This window comes from Adiantum capillus-veneris, chromosome 30 (assembly GCF_014529385.1).
Source record: "Adiantum capillus-veneris isolate H3 chromosome 30, ASM1452938v2, whole genome shotgun sequence".
NCBI lineage: Eukaryota > Viridiplantae > Streptophyta > Polypodiopsida > Polypodiales > Pteridaceae > Adiantum > Adiantum capillus-veneris.
The window spans coordinates 42,586,304-42,604,183 of record NC_140960.1 but is presented as its reverse complement, the minus strand read 5'-3'; the positions used below and the strand labels follow the sequence as shown (position 1 = coordinate 42,604,183).

At 46.7% G+C, this 17,880-nt stretch overlaps 1 protein-coding gene across 3 annotated transcripts in view; it reads right to left on the bottom strand.

Moving 5' to 3' along the window:
- Window positions 1-17,485, bottom strand: part of LOC147417857 (serine acetyltransferase 2-like) — a 112,150-nt gene extending 94,665 nt beyond the window's left edge. For all 3 annotated transcript variants that reach the window (XM_086506452.1, XM_086506453.1, XM_086506451.1), the window contains exon 1: window positions 16,973-17,485. In XM_086506452.1, coding sequence (XP_086362578.1) covers window positions 16,973-17,029 — 57 coding nt within the window. In that variant the 5' untranslated portion in view covers window positions 17,030-17,485. The remainder of the gene's footprint in view (window positions 1-16,972) is intronic.
- Window positions 17,486-17,880: the final 395 nt, after the last annotated feature.

Sequence of the window (17,880 nt, the reverse complement as noted above, 5' to 3'; positions counted from 1 at the left end):
GCACCCGCATTCACATACGGCCAGGAGACACTGGAGTATACAGATGCTTACACTTACCTTGGAGTGGTTTTTAGTGGACCAGCATTTTCATTGAGGAGAGCAGCAGAGACTAGATTGACCAGAGCCCATGCAGCATTGGGTAGATTGGAGAGGATGTGTTCACAGGTTCAGTTTCAGGAGCCTCGGACGAAGCTCTGGCTCTTTGACACTTTGGTGGCTTCTGCATTGCTCTATGGAGCTGAGACATGGGGACCTTCAATGGATCATCACGGGAGGACGGGTCACACTAATGGATGGGGAGATATGGAGAAACCTCTGGTCTCTATGATCTCGGGGCTCATTAGAGCCAAGGCTTCAGTACCACGCGCCATTATCCGAGCAGAGCTAGCTGCCCCCCCACTAGTGGTTGAGGCACTCACCAAATCTATCTCCTTCATACACCGCATGTGGGAACTTCCCAGAGACAAATATGCCCGCCTTGCACTTGAGCCCTCTCGACAGTTAGCCATGCAGGGAGATACAGCATGCTGGTATGGGGAAATGACATCATGTTTTCAGGCGCCTGGGTTCAACATAGACAGATTGCCCCCCTTCCAGTACTCACTCGATGCACCCTCTCTGACTCTTACACAGTCCGAGATCACCAGGCTCATCTGCCAGGACTTGACTCAACTAGACACCAAGAGGCCATGGATACAGCCAGTACAGGAGCTGGGCACGAAGATGGCTTTCTACAGAGAGCATCTTCTCCAGCTTACGGACGGTTTTGTGACGAGGCCCAGATACATGGACACCCACTTGTCTCATGGGATACGATGTGCTATTGGCCAAATACGCACATCTTCAAACCAGCTACGGATCGAGATTGGCAGATACAGCGGAGTACCAGCAGAGGCGAGGACATGCCCCCTGTGTGACATGGAGCCTGAGACAGAGTTGCACTACACATGCCACTGCCCCGTCTACTACGAGATACGAGGCCGCTTCCACTGCTTGGGACTTGGACCACTCTCCAGAGTCATGCGGTACGAGGATCAGAGATGCCTGGGTTTGTTTTTGCTCGAGCTGCGCAGACACAAAGAGAGCTTGTCGAGAGGACAGGCTAGGCAGTCTCAGAGACAAATCACACACTTCTTTAGAGCAAACACTAGACACCCAGAGGAGCTACCACCACAGCAAAGCTCGTCGCCTTACACCAGAGGCACACTAATCGATCGAGCGACCAAGATGGGGAGATCCAGACGCCCACGACTGCGGGGGACTACACAGCATCGACGGAGGCTACATCAGAGGATCCGGATTACTCTAGCCCGACATGCACGATGCCCGGTCAGACTACTGACCATGGAGGAGATTGATGAGATCCGCCAGCGATCGATGTTGGATCTCTTGTGATTTAGCTATCCCAGCTAGCTGCTTAGTTCACACCTAGCAGTTTAGGATTCCATAGCATAGTATTTTTATTTTGTCATTTTGTTACTTTTGTTACTCTGACTTTGTATCAAATCCACCAGATTGTAACTTCCTTTGGTCTCATAGGTCATTTTGGCCTTTTGAAGACGTTAATATAACATTTCATTTCATCATCTCTCTCTCTCTCTCTCTCTCTCTCTCTCTCTCTCTCTCTCTCTCTCTCTCTCTCTCTCTCTCTCTGAGGGAGGAGGAGCTGCAACCCCTCATTCGTATTGTTCAGAGGGATGAGCAAGCTAGATGTATGTGGGTTATAGTGAGAGCAGAGATAGGGAGGCCACTCTACATTGCAATATGCTATTTTTCCCCCAGCACATCTCATTATGCATTGCCCAAGGGGGAGTCACCCTACATGATATTGGATGAGGACTTATGGGAGTTCTCTAGGGATGGAGATGTCATTCTTTTCGGAGATTTCAATGCCAGGACGGGCCAGTCTCAGACAGCTTTCTACGATACCTCAAAGGAAATGTTGAGAGAATTAAATGTCAGTGATATGGGATTGGCAAGGTGTTCGCAGGATGAAGAGCACACTGGGTATGGGGGATATCTGATAGATTTGGGGACTGCTTATGGACTAGCCATCTTGAATGGCCTCCATAGATTTCCAACGTCGAGTGGGTTCACTTGCTTTCCTCATAGACATGGGACCAGCACAGTGGATTATGTTTTGGCTCAGCCCAGTTTACCTCAAACAAAGCTGTGTCTTTTTGACACTCTAGTGGCTTCAGCTATGCTCTATGGGGTTCAGATTTGGGGGCCCTCAGTGGACCACCAGGGCAGATTCGGTAGCACTAATGGATGGAGATGTATGGAGAGGCCTCTAGTCTCTATGATCTCTCGAATGATTCGGGCTAAGGCCTCAGTGCCACATGAGATTATTCGGGCTCAGCTAGCTGCCCCTCCTCTCGTAGTTGAGGCCCTTACTAAATCAGTTTCCTTCATGCATAATTTATGGGACCTTCCCAGAGACAGATATGCTCGGCTAGCACTTGAGTCATCCCGACAGCTGGCGCTACAAGGGGACACAACATGTTGGTATGGGCAAATGACATCATGGTTTCAGTCACATGGCTTCAGCATGACAGACTGCCTCCATTCCAGTACTCCTTGGATGCACCCTCCCTCTCTCTCACACGGACAGAGACCACTAGACTTATACGTCAAGATTTGATTCAGCTAAGTACCAGAAGCAAATGGATACAGCCGGTGCAAGAGTTGGGCACGAAGATGGCTTTCTATAGAGAGCATCTCATCCAACTAACAAAGGATGGATATGTGATCAGACCGGCCTATATGGACACTTATTTATCCTATGGGTTCCGATGTGTTGTTGGTCAAATGCACACATCATCGCATCAGCCAGAGATTGAGATTGGCAGATTTAGGAGAGTACCAGCAGAAGCCAGGATATGCCAGTTATGTCATATAGAGCCAGAGACAGAGTTACATCACATTTGTCATTGTCCAGTATACTATGAGATACGATGCGCTTTCACTGTCTATTCAGAGAGGGCTTTAGACCGTTGGCTAGAGTCATGAGATATCAGGATCAGACATGCCTCGGGTTGTTTTTGCTATGCTGCGCAAACACAAGGAAAGTCTCTTGAGGAGACCAGGTAGTGGGAGACATTCACAGAGGGAGATCACTGACTTCTTTAGAGCAAGGACTCAGCAGCCGGATGAGCATGCTTCATAGCACACTTCTACCAGAGGTATATTAGTGGACAGCCACTGAGCTCGGGAGAGCTAGACGCCCACTACTACGGGGGCGACCACGACATCGACGGAGGCTCCACCAGAGAATCGGGTCTATTCTAGCACGACATGGGAGATGCCTTGATGTCGGGCATCCTCGGGCATGGATGATGACGATGATGATTTTCAGGCTGACGATTTTAATTTTTCACTTTACTTCATTTTATTTTTGTACCCAAACATTGGATTAGATCCACAAGGATTGTATCAATTTGGTCTCATAGGTCATTTTGGCCTTTTGAAGACGTTTAATATTACATTTCATTTCATCTCTCTCTGGAAGCGCACAGAGGAGGGCATCCCAACATAGACAGAGATTACAGAGGAGGATTCGAATTATTTCAGCACGCCACGCACGATATCCAGTTAGATATTTGACTGTGGAGGACATCGAGGAGATCCGACACCGACCGATGGTAGATTTACTTTGAGCTGGAGGATTATCCCCTCTTAGTAGCTTAAGTTTCTTGCATCCCTCTTTATTTTGTATCTTTGTATTGATTAGAGACCCCCACTTTCACTTTCACTACAACATTTTGTTTAGGATGTTAGTCTTTCTTTCGGAACACAAACTTTGTATATTCACCACTTTGTAGCTTGTTGGTCTCATAGGTCATTTTGGCCTTTTGTAGACATTAATATATCATTTCATTTTCATCTCTCTCTCTCTCTCTCTCTCTCTCTCTCTCTCTCTCTCTCTCTCTCTCTCTCTCACACACACACACACACACACATTGGAAGCGCACAATGGAAATGGTAGCGACTTTAATCTTTCTATGATATCACTCTGGCTGCCTATTAAAATGCATTCACTCTAGTATGATCTGATACAAACTGAGGGCAAGAGTCACTCTATGTCCCCTAGGACAAAACAATGCAGGATATTCACTCAAGGAAGGTTATTTGGTACGAAAACCATGTTGTGTGTTAGACGGGGTTTTAGGCAAAAGGTGTTGATAACACAATGCTCCTTTTGTTCAGCATAGGGGAATGAGGCGACGCTCAAGGCAGTTGAGAGGTACTTGCATAAAGATGTTAATGTAATGACCAGTGTTCTTTGTGAGAGTGCATGGTTTGAGTAGTCAAATGCATGTCTACATGAAGTTATTGTCTTTCACTGTTTACTATTTGTTTTGCAAACGCAATCGATTCATGATTGGTACGAAGGAAGTGAAGCATGTAATAACGAAAGTTTTCTTAGAGCAGAAGCGCTAGAGCAAATTTTGCATATGCAAGGCAACCTGACGTTTTGCTCCACATGAGAAATTCATCTCTAGCGCTCACAATGCAGCCAGCGTTTTCAGATTTCAGCCCATCTTCCTCACCGAAAACGGCTTGGATCTTCTTTCGCTAGCTTCCCGTTGTGGTCCGGTACTACGGTAGCCCATTGAGCCTCTCCTCGGCCATTCCCTTGCTGCATCGAGTGCGCTCCCATTGTTGTTCATCATTGGCATCATCGAGATCTGCGTTTTCAGCCCTTCATTCCTCACATCGGGAACTCAAATCAGCCCCAGATCTACCCCTTGCTAGCCATCGGCAATCCCACATCAAGACGGATCCAAAGGTGCATCAAATCAGCCCCAAAGGTGCTTCATCTTGAAGAGTTACCGCAGTGACGTTCCCCATCCGAGTCAGTAGAGTCTGCATTGAGGTATTGCATATGTGTACATTCCATTTACGCAATCAAAAGCAAACACCACCTCGGCAATGGTGTGGGGGGGGCCTTGAGAGGGTTGGTTGGGACCCCATCGGGTGTCATTCTCCTCTCTCTCTACACACCCCTTCCCTCTCAGCACCGGATGTTGAGACAACATAGAGGAGTCGAAGGTGAGAAGCCAAATTCTACTAAGGTACAGCCTTCATGAAGATGTCTATTGCAATGTCCGTTGTAGGAACATACTCCAAATGAAGATCTCCAGCCAAAACCCGCTCCCAAACATAGTAGTATTGCACCTCAATGTGCTTTGTCCGAGCGTGAAAGATAGGATCCTTGGCAATAGCAATACAACTCTGATTGTCACACAAGAGACGAGTCGTAGCAGTCTGGGGAAAACACAACTTTCCCAGTAGTCTCCATAGCCATATGGCCTCACAAGCAGCGTAGCAAGCTGCTCTATACTCCGCCTCTGTAGAAGATAGTGCAACGGTGGGTTACCACTTACTGCTCCATGAAATGGGTCCCGAGCCGAGTGTGAAAACTACTCCTGTAGTAGAGCGCCGAGTATCTGGATTTCCTGTGTAAGGTGCAACGGAAGTGAATGTTGAACTTTGCTCAAGATGAGTGCTCCGAACTGTGCTCAAGGTTCCTTTTACTTACGGAAGGGAGAGCCTTCCGTTCCTTTAGTGAGAGAGTGCAATGGACACAAACAAAGTGGATGAGCACTGTGAATGAAGGTGCTGAGACTGAGAGATAGAGAGAGAAGAGAATACGACACCAGAATGTTGTCAAGCCCTCCTCCGAAGGCCCCATTCTCTATGGCGAGAGCGGTCTACTTATGATTGCACAAATCTCTACAATGCTTGGACTTGCCGACGATGTCGACGACGATGAGGACGATGACGAGACGGGCTGAAATCTAAAAACGCTAATGGCTGAAATCTGCAAATTTTTATCTACTAAATTCCGACTCTATGTCGGTGACGATGTCGATGACGACGATGCGGCGACGACGCGCTGAAAACGCAGATGCTGAAATCTGCGTTTTCCGGGCTGAATCTACAAACTTTGCGGGATCTGACCATGCGGCGAGGATTTGCTGCGGGAAGGTGAGATCTGCGAGGTTCGGGGGTTCTACTACGCGTACTGACTGCTGAAAACTAAAAACGCTGAGTCTATGGCTGATTCCGTCGCGAAGATCTGCAAAAACGCTGACGTGTCTTGCAGATGCAAAAACGCTAGGGCTGCAAATCTTCTACTGTGGTGGAAATCTGCTAGCTGCTGTAGAATCTGCTAACGCTAGTGGATCTGCTGTCTGTTGTGGTCGCCGGGGCTGATCTGCTTTGTAAACACGCCAGGGCTGGTCTATGGTGCAAAAACGCCAGTGTTAATACTGTGTTGCAAAAACGCTAGGCCTTGCTGGGGGGGGGGGGGGGGGGGGGGGGGGGGGGGGGGGGGGTCTTGCTGAGAAGTTGCATGTTGAGCAAGTTGCTCATGCTACCTCTTCTGCCAGAAAGTGCTAGCGCTAGGTTTCTATATATACAAACTTAGCAAAATTGCCCTACCTAGTTTCCAACAAAAGTCACTTAAAAATAATAAGTGAAAAATGTCAAAAATAGGGAAAATGGGTCTATGCACTGTAAAAATGCTCCTGATGGGTTCTGATGGAAATCTGATGATCATGCTGTGTGCAACCAGAGGATATGCATCTATTCTAAGTGTCTGGACATGCACAGTCTGCGAACAGACTCACAAAGGTGCCAGATCACTTCTTATTCTAGACTGAGTTGACTGAATTGAACCCTGGTAGCTTGTCCACGGACACGTAGGGTTGGATGTGTCACGTGACGTCCCCTCCTTTCAAAGTGAGGTACTGGTACCGTAACTGTATGGCGTCGAGGGAGATCGCCAACAGCGTCTGGAATCCTGTGAAGGACTCTTCGCCGGCCCACTCCGATGTGTGGGTGCAATACTTGAACTTCATAAAGGTCTACAATGCCTTCTTCTTTGGGCCGCGCCGAAAGCGACACAAAGTCATCTTCAATGCTTCCACTTCGTCTATGGACGTAGGTCCACCTTCTTCAAGAATCTCCGAGGAGGAAAATTCCTGAAACCACTTCCAACACAAAACCATGAACATACCCATTCCATGTAAAGTGACTGAAAAAATTCTAGTTTTCTTCAAAGACTGTGCATGCAATGTAGATGAACAAATAGGCGGAGTGCCAAACTGTTCACCACACACATACAAACAATGAGATCGAATCTCGTCTTTCTGATCTAAATCAATCAACGGTGGCAATTCACAACGGAAATGCCCATGCTTGGTGCTCATACTTTCTTGTGCTCTTTCTACGACTGTGTCATGCCAAGGAAGAGACATGGAATGTGACTTCCTTGAAAGCAAACATTTCAGCTTTACATGAACAATCCGCATACATCAGTGCTAATTCATGAGTGAATCGTGCTCAACGTACAATATGGCATGCCTATGAAAAGGGATCACATAAAGACGCTGACTAACATACAGGAAACGATCACGAATGAAACACTCGAACAATGCATGCTGACTAATCATTCGAACACATAATACTTCCTGTGAGGCCTAGGCTCGAGAGCCAAGATCGGTTCTTTGTGATTGATTGTCTATGCAACGAGGTTAGCTTCACTAGAGAAAGTATCAACTAACACATCATCCTTGTGAACAATCACATCATCTTCATGCAAATCATCATCCTTGTGAGAAATCACATCTTGATCATGCAAATCATCATGCTGATCATTATCATGCAATTCATCATGCTTGTCATTATCATGCAACTCATGTAATTCTTGTGTGTCTTGCTTTGGAGGAGAAGAGATAGAGAGAGTCTCCTTTTCCCAAATCTCTTGAATCTGTGCCTGCACTTGAGAAAAGAATCAAAACAAGGCGGCTTTCCTTTCGTTGTGCTCATGCTCTATGGCTTCCATTCTTTCTTCGTGTTCACGCTGTATTTCTGCTTTTCTTTCTTCGCGTTCTAACTTCCTGTCCATAAACATCTGCTCCAAAGCCTCCATAGGAGTTTAGTGCAATCCTTGGCGTAGATGGGGAAGGGTCGGAAAAATCTCCTGGTGGGGAAAATTCTTCGCCTCTCTCATGCTCATCACCTCCAAGTGAAGTATCCATTCCGCTTCAAGTGATGACCATCCACTGAAGTCGTGGGTTCTTAAGTTCACGAGGAACTAGGGTTCTTGTGGGTCTTGGATTCTTGGGTCTTGAGTTCTTGAGGTGCTTCTTTCGCTTGCAATCTGTGTTAGAAAAGAATCTTCTTTCACCCGAGTTCTGCTCTTTTCCGCGGGCGCACCCCTTGGCGGCCTTGCGCTCACACCAAGGTTGCTTTTTCCCACCTCATGTCGATTGGCCGGCCGCCAAGTGCATAGTCCGCGCTCAAAGAGTAAAAAGAGGCACAAGGGAAGGCTGGACAAGCCCTTCTTTCTTAGGTTTCCTATCACTCTTCAAAACACGATTAGGAATCGACACGCCCAAGAGGTCTTGGGTTACGTGCCACCGCAACAAGCAAAAAAAATCATGTGGTTCTTGTGGTTCTTTCCTTGAGTGATACAGAACACTGTCAAAGCTCTGATACCAATGTAAGGTGCAGCGGAAGTGAATGTTGAACTTTGCTCAAGATGAGTGCTCCGAACTATGCTCGAGGTTCCTTTTACTTACGGAAGGGAGAGCCTTCCGTTCCTTTAGTGAGAGAGTGCAATGGACACAAACAAAGTGGATGAAACTGTGAATGAAGGTGCTGAGACTGAGAGATAGAGAGAGAAGAGAATACAACACCACAATGTTGTCAAACCCTCCTCCGAAGGCCCCACTCTCTATGGCGAGAGCGGTCAACTTATGATTGCAAAAATCTCTACAATGCTTGGACTCGACGACGATGAGGACGACGACGAGACGGGCTGAAATCTGAAAACGCTAATGGCCAAAATCTGCAAATCTTTATCTGCTGAATTCTGACTCTAAGTCGGTGACGATGTCGATGACGACGATGCGGCCACGACGCACTGAAAACGCAGATGCTGAAATCTGCGTTTTCCGGGCTGAATCTACAAACTTCGTGGGATCTGACCGTGCGGCAAGGACCTGCTGCAGGAAGGTGAGATCTGCGAGGTTCGGGGGTTCTACTACGCGTACTGACTGCTGAAAACTGAAAACGCTGAGTCTAGGGCTGATTCCGTCACGAAGATCTGCAAAGGCGCTGAGGTGTCTTGCAGACGCAGAAACGCTAGGGCTGCAAATCTTCTGCCGTGGTGGAAATCTGCTAGCTGTTGTAGAATCTGCTAACGCTAGTGGATCTGCTGTCTGCTGTGGTCAACGGGGATGATCTGCTGTGCAAAAACGCGAGGGCTGATCTATGGTGCAAAAACGCCAGTGTTAATGCTGTGTTGCAAAAACGCTAGGCCTTGCTGGGGGGGGGGGGGGGGGGGGGGGGGGGGGGGGGGGGGGGGGGGGGGGGGGGGGTGTCTTGCTAAGAAGTTGTCTGTTGAGCAAGTTGCTCTTACTGCCTCTTCTACCAGAAAGTACTAGTGCTAGGTTTCTATATATACAAACTTAGCAAAATTGCCCTACCTAGTTTTCAACAAAAGTCACTTAAAAATAATAAGTGAAAAATGTCAAAAATAGGGAAAATAGGTCTATGCATTGTAAAAATGCTCCTGATGGGTTCTGATGGAAATCTGATGATCATGCTGTGTGCAACCAGAGGATATGCATCTATTCTAAGTGTCTGGACATGCACTGTCTGCGAGCGAACAGACTCACAAAGGTGCCAGATCACTTGCTATTCTAGACCGACTTGACTGAACTGATCCCTGGTCATGCTTAGCTTGTCCACGGATAGATAGGGTTGGATGTGTCACGTGACATCCTGCCCAATCTGAATCGCACCAATCAAGTAAGGTGCAACCCTTAGAGCGACTATAGACCACACCATGGTCCAAAGCGCCGCTGATGTACCGCAAAGTACGTTGGGCACACTGCCAATGTCGCTCACGAGGTCGGGTGTTGAAGGAACTGAGGACAAAAAATGTGTAACAGATGTCTGGTCGGAAATAAGTCAGCCATACGAGGCAGCCAACAACATTCTTGTACTGCTCCAAGTCAATCCGTGGGGAAGGATCGTAAAGCGATACGTTCTCTCCAGGCTCAAGAGGAGTGCCAATCCGGCTGCAGCCTGTCATCTGGAATCTCTCCAGGGTACCGTTCGCATACTTCCGCTCAGAAAAGAAGATGTCGTCTGGCACCTAAAAAATCTCGAATCCAAGAAAATAGTGAAGAAGCTCAAGATCAGTCGTCTCGAAACGCGTCTCCATAGAGTTCATGATCGACTTGAACCTGCTAGTCCATGAGCCTGTGAAAATGAGATCGTCCACATAAACAATCACTATCGCAACCAAAGAGCCATCAGAGACAACATAACAGTTGGAAACTGATGAGGTACCGCCGTAACCCCAGCTTCACGAGAAACTGGTCAAGTGTGAGGGACCACTGTCGTCGAGCCTGCTTTAGTCCATACAATGCTTTCCGCAGCTTATAGACCCAATCCTCCTTGCCTGGTATACGAAACCCAGGAGGTTGCTCCACATAAACTTCTTTATCCAAATCTCCATTCAGAAACGCACTTTTGACATCCATCTGGAAGATAGGCCAACCAAAGTTGGCTGCGAGAGCAAACACTGTGCGTATGGTAGTCATGCGAGCGGTTGTGGTCCCGTCAAAGTCCACGCCTAGTCGCTGTGTGAAACCCTGAGCAACAAGTCTCGCCTTGTGTTTGTCGAGGGAACCATTGGCCTTGTACTTTGTCTTGAAAATCCATTTCATAGAAACCACCTTCCGCTTGTTGGGCCTGGGAACCAAGGTCCAGGTGTTATTCCTCTCGATAGCGTCCATCTCTATCTGCATGGCACGCTTCCAGCAATCATGCTGGAGTGCTTCCTCCACCAAGGAAGGCTCAACTGGTGAAGCTTGAATCTGAGACATGAGGACAAAGTTCACGAGCTCCGCGCCATCATAAACTTGCTTGTCCTTGAGGCGTGCAGAACGTCGAGGTTGTCCAGGGTCTGGTGAGTCTGGTAACTTCGTGACTCCAGAGGAAGAAACCGTAGAGTAAAGCCAACCAAGAACTAACTTCTCCTTGGTGGGTGGGACTGCCTCCATTAAAGGAGAACCATCATCCATATCAGAATCAAAATCTGACATGGCATGATCGGGTGAAGTAACTAGTTGCAGTGTAGAGGGAACAGGGGTAGGATCAGGTGTAGGAGGTGGACGAGGAGGTAGAGAAGGTATAGGCTTGGATGTTGCCCCCTCTGCACGTGTGCTGAAGAGCTCCATGAAAGTCACATCATAGCTAACTGTGGTGGTCTTGGCGTCAGGATCGTAAAGCCGGTATCCATCAGACTCTCGTGAATAGTCCAGGAAGATGAACTTCTTCGCCTTGAAGTCTAACTTCTGTCGCTTCTCCTTTGGCACATGGACAAAGGCCGGACACCCAAAAACTCGAAAGTGTGAGACCGAGGGCTTGCGCCCGTAGTAAGCCTAATAAGGAGGCATGTCCTGCAAAGCATGGGTAGGAGAATGGTTCTGGATGTAAACCGCTTTGTTGCACGTCTCTCCCCAGTAAACCCGGGGCAAAGAAGCATGCGCAAGCATTGCACGAGCCATCTCCATGATAGTCCGATTCTTCCTCTCAACAACTCCGTTCTGGGAAGGAGTGTAAGGAGTAGTCAGCTGGCGCTGGATGCCCTCCGACTTGCACCATTTTGCAAAGTCCTTCGAGGTGAACTCACCCCTCTGTCTCAGCGAATACATTTGACGTGCAAGTCCTTTTCAACCATCGTCTTCCAATTTCGAACAAAACTGAAAGCCTCCGACTTAAGCTTAAGGAACAAAGCCCAAGTGTACCTGCTGAAATCATCCACAAGCACAAGCAAAAACTGTGAGCTAGAAAATGAAGGTGTGCTCATCGGGCCACATAAATCAATGTGAACCAGTGCAAGTGGTGTCGAAGCTCTGTTGGATGCTTGCTTCGGAAAGGCAACCCTGTGTTGCTTGCCCATCAGGCAAGCCTCGCATACGCCTGATGAGGAGATATCGCTGGTAAACCCTCCACCATAGAGGTCCTAACAGCCTGTTGAAGCTGCTGATAACATAGATGTCCAAATCGTGCATGCCATAGAGAAGAAGACTCCGTGGTCCTAGACACGAGAGCAATGAGGCGATATAGGGAACCATCGCGCCCACCGCATGCAAGAATAGTACCTGTCTTAGAATCAGAAATGGTGACTGTGCCACTCCCAAAGTATATGTCAGCTCCCTGAGAGTCCAAACTCGACACAGAGAGGAGGTTGAAGGCCATGTCCGGAACGTAGAAGCGCCTCCACTGAACGGAACTTCGAGTCTAAGGTAGAACGAAAAGAGGTAGAACGAAAAAAGGTAATCTAGCATGTGCCAGACAAAGGAATCTCATGGTTGTCACGCATAGGACGGTCTGCCCGTGAGTCTCCTTGAGAGAGCTAAACCATGACTGTTGGGGAGTCATAAGAGTGGTGGCTCCACTGTCAACAACCCAGGTACCTGACTGCGATGTAGCAAGAGCGGTCCCCACCGTCTCGTGAGAGGCTACAACTGCAGTCGAGGCTGTCTGTTTCTCCCTGTTAGCCTCGTCTCGCTTCTTCTTTCTGCATTCTGATTCTTTGTGCCCTTTCTTGTGGCAATGATAACATTCGATGTCCTTGTTCTTCTTCTTCTTCTTACCTTTACCTTTCTTGTTACCTCCTTGAGCTATCAAAGCTCCTTCTGCATCAACAGTGCCTCCGGCTCAGAGTGTGGAGTGCCCCTCAATCTGTCCAAGGGAAGGGAGAATCTCGTCCCAAGTGGGAAAAGAGGTATGTCCGGATGTGAGCAAACTCTAAAAGTAGGGATCAAAGCGTGGGGATGTCACAAACTGGTGATGTGGCTGTTGGCTGCCCAGTACACACACTCCTTTTTGGCAAACAATCCTGCTCACTGCAATGCTGACATGGCAAGCACCGTACGATAGGCCGAAATTTGCCGCGCGATTTACGGGATGCTGACGTGGCAGCAGCGTACAGAAAAGCAGGGCAGATTTTGGGCCAGCTTTTTGGCTACGCAATTTGCAAGAGAGAGCTTTTGCTTTATTTTCCTACGAGGCCTTGTGAGAAGAATGGCTATGCTTTATTTTTGGGATAGCTTTTGATTTTAAAGCTTTTGGGCTCTGCTTTTAGCCTCCCTTGTAATCTTTAAATAAGTGGGCAGGCCTCCCACTTCTCAGACCATCTGGACGCAGAGTCTAGGACTGAGAGCCTCCCACTCACTTGTACTTTTGCAACAGATTGATACAAAAAGAAACACCGAAAGGGGCGCCAGTCTTTGGGGCCAATATCTCTAGGCACGGAACTACGTCGGGCCAGTGTCGAATCAATTGTGAACTGTAAACTGTTTTGAAGAAAATTCTTGTGGTGTCGCGATAGAATCTCGACTTGGAGTATCCAAGTATGTTACAGTGGTATTAGAGCACGGCCGATTTCTCTTCTATGGAAACCCGATCCTTTTTACGCGGCACTTATAGATTCAGGCAGAGATCAGTCGACTTCCTCTGCATCCGAAGATGCGGGAAGAGATCACAACGAAGATTCACACGAGAAGTATGGCCCACCTCAGCCTACTCAGGCGGAGATCGAAGAGATGGAGCGTCGACGATTGATCGGCCATGCAACAAAGATGATGCTAAATTTTGCGAAGGACCCTAAATTTGCAAAATTTATGAGCCAGACCTCCTTCGATGAGGTGCATGCACAGTGGCGGCAGACCAGAGAACCACCCCTCAAACCGGCCCTGAAGAAACCTCCTACTCCAAGGATGTATACAGAGTAAGAATTAGAAGAGGTGGTTGATGCACAAATTGCTCAGCTTTTTGATGCGCAAAACAAAGCAAAAAAGCACGACAAAAAGCAGAAGAAAGGCACTGACTTCCCGGGATATTTGGGTCGTCAATCTACTTTTGCGTCGGCAAGTAAACAGAAGAAGCATGTTTGATTTGAAGGAGTACCCAGTTCTTCTTCTTTTGGCAGTTCTTCTAGCTCCTCTGACTCGAGCGAAGAAGACAGAAAAGGCAAAAAGCAAACAAAAAGCAAGCTTTGGAAAGGGCAAGAAAAAGGCAAAGAAGCCTGAATCTCGCCCCGTGGGGCTGACAGTTCTACAGAGGACTCGTCTTCAGATAGTTCGGACTCTGACAACGGCAGCTTTTACAAAAAGACGAAGAATTTTTATAAAGCCAACCAGTATGACTTTCTAGAAGATAAAAGCAATACCTCAAGAATCTCATTGAGATGGTCATGAGGCAGTTGGGTATGCTTGAGCTCATCATGCATTGGGCACATCACATCATCATCGCCACTGCATACACCATCGATGTAGTTGCAACGGGTGCATCCACAGCTTGCTGCCCTCATTTCCTCCACCATTTTAGTGCCGAGAGGGCAGCTTAAGGGTGCTGCACTGCGGAGCTGAGAGGAGAGAGAGTACGCTTGTTTTAGGCACTTCTTTCTGCTTGCTTACAAAAGTGGAGTTCTTTCAAGCTTTATGAGGTTCTCGGATAGAATTTTTTACAAAATCTAGGTGCCAAATTTTCGGTGAGCTATTTTTGAGAGGAGGTATGCCACATGTAATTGAATTTTATATGTTTCGAGTATGAAGAGATTTCTTATGTCTCAAGTATTCAATATTCATAATGGTTCTAAAATCTCATCTTTTTTCAATTGAGTGTCAAATTGTGGTAGTGAAAGTAATGTGCATGGCATAATTTTTTTATTTCACCATTGTTACTCTTGTATCAATTTGCTTGCATTTGTCTTTGCTCGGTGATTACAAAGCACTCAAGTCACACTCCAATCTGTAGATCAAGGCAATGAACTTGAGTCTTGTCCAAGAAGAAAGTAGAGACTATCTCTCTAAGTGCATGATAATGCTTCTCTAGAGGCCACAAATCTATCTTGCCAAGGTCAAAGTGGTACATATATGTATCCGTTGACCCATAGTGGTCATGTCATCTCTAGGAACACCATGATCCCATATGCCGATGTCGTGGCCATATTTTGCGTCACGCATCCTCTCCTCTGATATGTGCACATGCGTATCCAAAGCAATCCACGAGTCACGACCCACTCTAAAGTGCGCAAGCGCCAAGCAAAAATTGGAATGAATGGATCTCCCAAGGCTCGTATGCCCGTAGATAATCAAGCCAAAGTCGAAGCTACCATATGCTACAGCACCACCACATGTCAAGACATAATATCCTCCAATGTGCAAAATGCAAGCAAATAGGCTAATGTCCATCCAAAAACACAATTGAGAGGGCTAAAAACGCAGCCTTAACACAAATTTCAATGTACTCGCATCCTCCTGACTGTTACCAGAGCGTTGCAGAGGATCCAACAAGGGCAATACTCTGTGTGCACAGCTATCGGAGGGTTTAAAACAGAGAAAAAACAGCACTATAATACTTGCTGTCAGATCTCGGTAGGTCAAGGCACCGGATGCCTAACCTGGAAGGAAAGGCGGGTGCCCGGAAAGCTCAAGATCATAGATCCAGCGCTGCCAGCCTGGCCCCCCTTTCTGCAAAATGTTGCAAGAGCTCCAAAAAAAGCTGCTACAAGGCAAAAGTACTAGGAGAGCTGAGGTAGTTCTTTTCAATGAAAAGGCCAGCCCTAGCACCGCAAGAAGATAAAGGAGCTTATCACGACAAAAACGCTCCAGAAGGCCACCTCTCTCCTCTTGGACAAAAACCACTAGAGATCTACAACTTGGGAGCGAACCTATCACGATAGAAGTGTGCTTGGTCCAAGATCCAAAGAACCTGAAGCTCTGATACCATATGAATGGGCAGGTGTAGAGGTGTGAGAGGAGAGCGAGATGGAGACAAGTAGGAGACAAAGCACTATAGAGATGCTAGAGGGGGCTCATAACCACCATGAGCCAAGAGACCTGCGATAGGCAATTTAAAACTAACATGTGATCACCCCTAGGCTCCCTCCCACATGCCCTGCATACATAGGGACCAAAAGGTGGAGGTAGGGAAAATACCCCAACAACCCAACAAAAATGCCCTAAAAATAAAGGGCCCAGTGGGCAACTAGACATAATGTGGCCCGTTGCATAGCTTTTAGGCTGCTTCTCTATCCAGCCGACCACTTTTGGAATGCCGCCCAGGAGGCGCACTAGCCATAAAAGTATGCCCAAGACCATGGTGAAGGGCAGCAGGAGTGCAATGTACTCATCTCGAGGTGCTGTACAAATCCAACGATGCCCACTCTGCAGATCTATCTAGTTGAATCATGTAGATCCTTGCAAACTTTTGACGTTATTCTAGGGGCTTGCAACTCACACCGATACAAAATGACTCTCTAAGCTAGTTCAAACATAGGACATTGAATTGAAACTTTTGATTGAACAAGCGATTACAAACTTTATGGTGCAATGTGCTCAATTGCTCGCTTTCCCAATGTTTTATGGACAAGGTATTCAGCATGCACAGAGATGGACACTACTCTCCGTTCACATATGCAAGACAAGTTCAAACATAAGACATTGAATTGTAAGAGAAATTTTGATCCAGCAAGCATTTATATTATGGTGTAACTCTAGTGCAGATATGCTCAATTGCTCGTTCTCCAACTGTTTTATGGACAAGGCTTTCAAACGCAAAATAGAACCAAGTAGGCTGCCTAAAGAGGACAAATTGAGACTATATCGAGTACTAATCCAAAAATTGACAGTAAACATGCTTAAATGAATCATAAAAACATCTTCAAAAGCAAGGATAGTTACGAACATAGGTTTTAGACCTACAAACATGGTGGAGAAAGGCACTCTTTTTTAGAAACATTTTCAAGCACATACACAAACATGGCCTTTTAGAAGTGAGACGATATGACATGTATGAAAGAATGGGAAAAAAATATTTTCATGATAAGAAGCAAATCAAGTGGGTAGAAGCACATTGAGCACCAACAAAATACCTTGACGAGGCTGCTCATTGCTGTCTGAATCTGGCCGCGATGCAAATACAGAACCATTATTACCGCTGCCACGAGCCACAAAGAGGCGGGTGTGCTTTTGTGAGCTTAGAGAACAACCCCTGAGAATGCCTGACTTACTGGTATGAACATACGTTTGGGGAGCTTCCGTAGATTGTTTGATTGGTGACCAAGAAGAAACAAGACCAGCCAAGCTGCCTCGCAGAGTGTCTAAACCCATTTATCTCCTTTGAGAAGAAGGGTTTTTCTCATGTAATCAAAGATGAGTATGAGATGCAACTACTCTTTGAGTAGGAAATGCACATTATGTAGTTCTGGGAAAGTTCATGAGCTCTTGCACCACTACTTTTCTTCTTCTACTACTCCTACTGCTGCTTCGGCTGCGGCTTCTTGGGTCTGCTGTGTCTGCGCGTTCTTTTTGTTCTTCCGCTGCTGCGACTTGAGCTCCGACAAAGCTCTGGGCCGAGGCGGTCAGCAACTCCGCACGTAAAGATATTCAGGAAAAGTGACGTACATCGTCGGCTGTGTACAGTTTTTTTTTTTTTGTAAAAAGCAAAATTGGAGGAATTGCTTTTCTGAAAAATAGGGGGCGTTAAAATACTCTCTCTCTCTCTCTCTCTCATGAATGAATGAATGAAAAAGTTTTAACGCTTGAAGGGAGAGAGAATGAACTATTTTGAAACTAGCATAATCAATGAGAAATTACTTATGAAAAATGATCTCAAATGTTTTAAATATGCAATATTCCTATTCCTGCTAAAACAAGAAGACAATTTTATGGCCTACATACTCTAAGGATTTTTTCAATCACAGTACCTAATGTTGTTGACACATATTACATGTATCTAAACTAACATAATATGGAAAAAGGGAGTTCCCTTTACACGCGG